We start from the raw sequence: 5,000 nt of genomic DNA, 5'->3' as shown, positions 1-5,000 counted from the left end.
TGTGTGTGTGTACGTCTGTGTGAGTGTGTGTGTGTGCAGTATGTAACTCTCCCCAGCGGTGCGCTGCCCTACCCTCCTACACGGCAGTGTGAGTGTGTGTGTGCAGTATGTACCTCTCCCCAGCGGGACGCTGCCCTACCCTCCTACACGGCAGTGTGAGTGTGTGTGTGCAGTATGTACCTCTCCCCAGCGGTACGCTGCCCTACCCTCCTACACGGCAGTGTGAGTGTGTGTGTGCAGTATGTAACTCTCCCCAGCGGGACGCTGCCCTACCCTCCTACACGGCAGTGTGAGTGTGTGTGTGCAGTATGTACCTCTCCCCAGCGGTACGCTGCCCTACCCTCCTACACGGCAGTGTGAGTGTGTGTGTGCAGTATGTACCTCTCCCCAGCGGTACGCTGCCCTACCCTCCTACACGGCAGTGTGAGTGTGTGTGTGCAGTATGTACCTCTCCCCAGCGGTACGCTGCCCTACCCTCCTACACGGCAGTGTGAGTGTGTGTGTGCAGTATGTAACTCTCCCCAGCGGTACGCTGCCCTACCCTCCTACACGGCAGTGTGAGTGTGTGTGTGCAGTATGTAACTCTCCCCAGCGGGACGCTGCCCTACCCTCCTACACGGCAGTGTGAGTGTGTGTGTGCAGTATGTAACTCTCCCCAGCGGGACGCTGCCCTACCCTCCTACACGGCAGTGTGAGTGTGTGTGTGCAGTATGTAACTCTCCCCAGCGGGACGCTGCCCTGCCCTCCTACACGGCAGTGTGAGTGTGTGTGTGCAGTATGTAACTCTCCCCAGCGGTACGCTGCCCTACCCTCCCACACGGCAGTGTGAGTGTGTGTGTGCAGTATGTACCCCTCCCCAGCGGGACGCTGCCCTACCCTCCTACACGGCAGTGTGTGTGTGCAGTATGTAACTCTCCCCAGCGGTACGCTGCCCTACCCTCCTACACGGCCGTGGAACTCTTGGCCCCGGTTCTAAACACACTCCAGGTTCCACATGAACCCGTGACGAGCTCATTAGCGCTCGTTAATCACTCCCTGGGCCCCGCGGTTCATTAGGAAGACTGGGTGGAGGTAATGGCCTGGGCTAAATTGCGTGTCCGTTAGCGGGTACTATTCCTGACTACGGCCACAGATTAACATCAGTTCCTAATGAAATGGGTGGTGTGTGTGTGGGTGTGTGTGTGTGTGTGTGGGGGGGGGTTGTAGGGGGGAGGGGGGGGGGGGGGGTACGAACTCACCTTTCTTTGCTAAAGACAAGGACATATAGACATACTGTAGACAGACGTGTGTGTGTGTGTGTGTGTGTGTGTGTTTGTGTGTGTGTGTGTTTGTGTGTGTGTGTGTTTGTGTGTGTGTGTGCATACACACTCACACACCCCCACGTATTTGACACCATCCCTCATTCCATAGACAGGCACACACACGTGTGCATGCATACATACACACACACACACACACACACATACACACGCACACATACACACACACACACACACACTCACACACGTATTTCACACCATCCGCAACATTCCGTTCTGTGCATTTCAATGAGCCCGCCCACTGATGTACACCTCCTCCTCCAGCCTCCCCAGTAGCGTTTCTCTGATCTCCTCACCTCTCTCTCTCTCCCCCCCACCCCCCCACCTCCCCCCCAGTCGTACATGGAGGACCACCTGAAGAACAAGGACCGTCTGGAGAAGGAGTGGGAGGCTCTGTGTGCGTACCAGGCCGAGCCCAACGCCTCCACCGTGGGCCTGAGGGACGGCAACGGCAAGAAGAACCGCTCCAACACCGTGGTGGCCTGTGAGTGTCTAGACTCCCCCCTCCCCCTCCCCCACCCCGGTCCTCTGCATGCTCTGACAAGACACTGTGTCCCTGAGCTCACTGGAGCTAAAGCCAAAGGGTTCGCGGTTGCATGTGAGGGTCACTGTCACTGTGTGTTATTCGATAGATAGTTTCAAGTGTCAAGTTACAAGTTGATTGTTACATCACATTACACAAGTGTTAGAGAGTCAAAATGATCGATTTAAGTGTAAGAGAGTACACTTCTAGACAATAAGGCACTAGGCATAATTCAATTTGTAAAAATGTCAATAGTACAGGACATAAGTGACAGTAGTAAAGTGACTGTAAGCTTTAAGGTTTAAGGTCCTTAAAGATAGAACCTTAGATCCAATGGACTCAAAAACCTGGGTCTCCTGCTAAGACTGTGTTAGCTTGCCGAGCTAAAAGACTGTGTTAGCGAGTGGATGCTTAGGGTTCTTGGGTATATTTGACTTTCGCGGTGCGCTACAAACATGAACTAACTCAGAGGACAGGCTCCTTCTCAGGCATGGAGCAGATTTAGGAATCGTATCGACCACACACACACACACACACACACACACACACACACACACACACACACACACACACGACGATGACGAATACCATTCCTCGTCCTCCGACTTTTCCCTCCACCAACCCCCCACCTATCGTCTTAATGACTTACAGTAGAGGGCATTGAGTTTGGCGCAAATCGGGGGGAAAAAAATCTCCATTTTATATTTCAGATGATCACTCGAGGATAACCTTGAAGGTTGAAAACAGCCAAGGCAATTCTGATTACATCAACGCCAGCCCAATAGTAAGTACCTCTACTGCATACTAAACCTCTCCTTTATACCCGGGTGTTACACTGTACGCACTAACCCCCCCAACACCCCCCCCTACTCCCCCGAGGGACTCAGAATGAACAAAAGCTACTCTACACTATAACACTTTCTGATGCAATGGCTGCCTCGCTAATGTAAAAAACGCTCGCCTGCCTTCCACTATGTTTCATGCTATGAATATTAATGGTTGTTTTTTCAATGGGGGGGGAAATACTTTGTGAATATTCACATGGGGAAGAGGTGTGTGGGTGTGTTTGTGTGTGGGAGGGAGGGAGGGAGGCAGAGAGGGGAGGGGGGGTTGTTCTGTTGTTGGTTCTCTCATGTGAGAAGCACAATTGGTGTGCGAGAAGCTGAGGTGTAGGGATTGTTGTTATTGACCTTGAATTATGCTAATTCTATGTTGTTTACGGTTTGGTAGTTGGGGGGGGGGGGGGTGCGGGGGTTCTGCCATTGCGTTGCTACCTGTGTGTGTCAGCAAAGGGTAGACGGTTTGGCTTGGAAAATTGCAATACTGCCCAAAATAACTGTCAGATTTCAAATTGACGGGATGGTTCGTAATCCAATGGGAGTTTAGAATCCTATAGTTGTCCTGTCCCATTTTTATAGTGCATAATACATTCACACTGTTTAGTTAATAATCATTTGTAACTCCAGAACACTGTTTGTTTGTTTGTTTGTTTGTTTGTTTATTAGGATCCCCATTACCTAATGCCATGACATTAGCTAGTCTTCCTGGTGTCCGACTCAAAAATCATTATTTGGACAATAATGTCAACATTATATACATAACACTAGAAGAGCCGTATATCTTTGCACTCAAATTTCAGCACCCTCCTTTCATGACTTTTCCTAGATATGTGCGTTCTACCACCCAGTATCCTTACATTTTCAAAATTACATCAGGATAAGCTCATAGAAAGATATTTAGCCGTTTTTCTGTGTAGGAGGCAGGCTAATTGACAAGAGGCTAGTGGTCTTTGTGTGTCAGTAGCAGCTTCCCATTCTAAAGACTATGACCTCCGAGGGGGTGCTAAGAGTAGGTGAACATGGCACAGCTGTTCTAGTATTAAAGACAAGGCTCCACTTAAATGGTAGTATTCATCAGGGGAGGCTGGGGGAGGTAGAAATCGGAGGTCGGGCCCATTCTACAGTGCATGGAACGCTGTGAGGAACCATATCAAATGGTCTCAGACACACGTTGTGTTCGATACCATCCGTCATTCTGTTCCGTTCCATACAATGAGCCTGTCCTCCGACGTCTACCTCCACCAGCCTCCCCTAGTATTCATTTTGATTCAATGTTGTTGTTGTTTTTTTACTTTTTTGCTCAGCTCAGTGCTGTCTCGCTCAAGGGAAATCAGGTCCCGTGAGTTTACAGGACAAAACGTTAGTATGAAAGAGAAAGGAAGATAGAAAGACATTCAGTGACGGAGCGTATGGACTATAAAGCAGATGTTGTCCTAGGGGTGTGTAGAGAGGTGTTCCATTAGAAGAACACAATGGGGGAACGCAGTGTTTCTCAGACGGTGCTCCGAAGTTCCTGGATGTGAGTCACTCAGAAATACACCAACAACCTACACACACACACATACACACACACACACACACACACACACACACACACACATACACACAACTGACAAGCCTCTCTCTGAAAGGTTCCTGTCTATCACTCAGGAAGTGTGTGTGTGTGTTTGGGGGGGGGGGGGTTCATTTAATGGAATATGTCTCTACGAACATGACGGGTACATCTTGTTATTTACCCAAACACTTCTCGCTGCTATTAAATTTCACCGCTTCTTTGCTAAAAAGAAAAAAAACAACCACGACAAAAAAAAACAAAACACCGGCACTCATGAGAGATGTTTTGTCGGCAAAGTGTGTGAATCACCGTAAAACGTTAAGGAAAAGGTGTTTATGAGAGGAAGGGTATGAGTCCCCTGTGTTGTGAGCAGGGAGAAAATTGGGAGAGCGTGTTATTACCTATGTTGCTAAGCGGGGGACCCTGCCGTTTCAAACGTACTCAGCCAGGGTGTCCATGATTGCACTTCTCTGCTTTTAAAGATCGAACAGTCCTCCTGATGTCTTTACATTACAGGGATGCTGGGGGGAGGTAGAAATCGGAGGACGAGCTCATTGTAATGCATGGAGCGGACTGAGGAACGGTCTCCAACACCACGTGTGTGCATTACAATAAGCCCATCCTCCGATGTCTACCTCTTACCAGCCTCCCTTGGTATGAAAGACACTCTCATCTACCTTTTGGGTTTCTCAGTCTGTTTCTCAAGTGACTGTCAAGCTTTGTTCTGTCCTGTCTCTCCTGGAGGACGTTTTACTGCAGGAGAT

The 5,000-nt window shown here is 49.5% G+C and overlaps 1 protein-coding gene across 1 annotated transcript in view; it reads left to right on the top strand.

Annotated features, from left to right (window-relative positions):
- The window catches only part of LOC308149772 (receptor-type tyrosine-protein phosphatase N2-like), a gene marked incomplete at both ends in the record, with an annotated part of 180,364 nt that overhangs the window by 155,769 nt on the left and 19,595 nt on the right, over positions 1-5,000 (top strand). The window contains 2 exons of the mRNA XM_080522662.1: positions 1,656-1,803; positions 2,553-2,626. Of these exons, the coding sequence (XP_080378788.1) occupies positions 1,656-1,803; positions 2,553-2,626 (222 nt within the window). The remainder of the gene's footprint in view (positions 1-1,655; positions 1,804-2,552; positions 2,627-5,000) is intronic.

Source organism: Nansenia antarctica (genome assembly GCF_963989245.1).
Source record: "Nansenia antarctica genome assembly, chromosome: 2".
NCBI classification, from domain to species: domain Eukaryota; kingdom Metazoa; phylum Chordata; class Actinopteri; order Argentiniformes; family Microstomatidae; genus Nansenia; species Nansenia antarctica.
The sequence above is the reverse complement of the archived record's forward strand: the minus strand, read 5'-3'. Positions and strand labels throughout refer to the sequence as shown.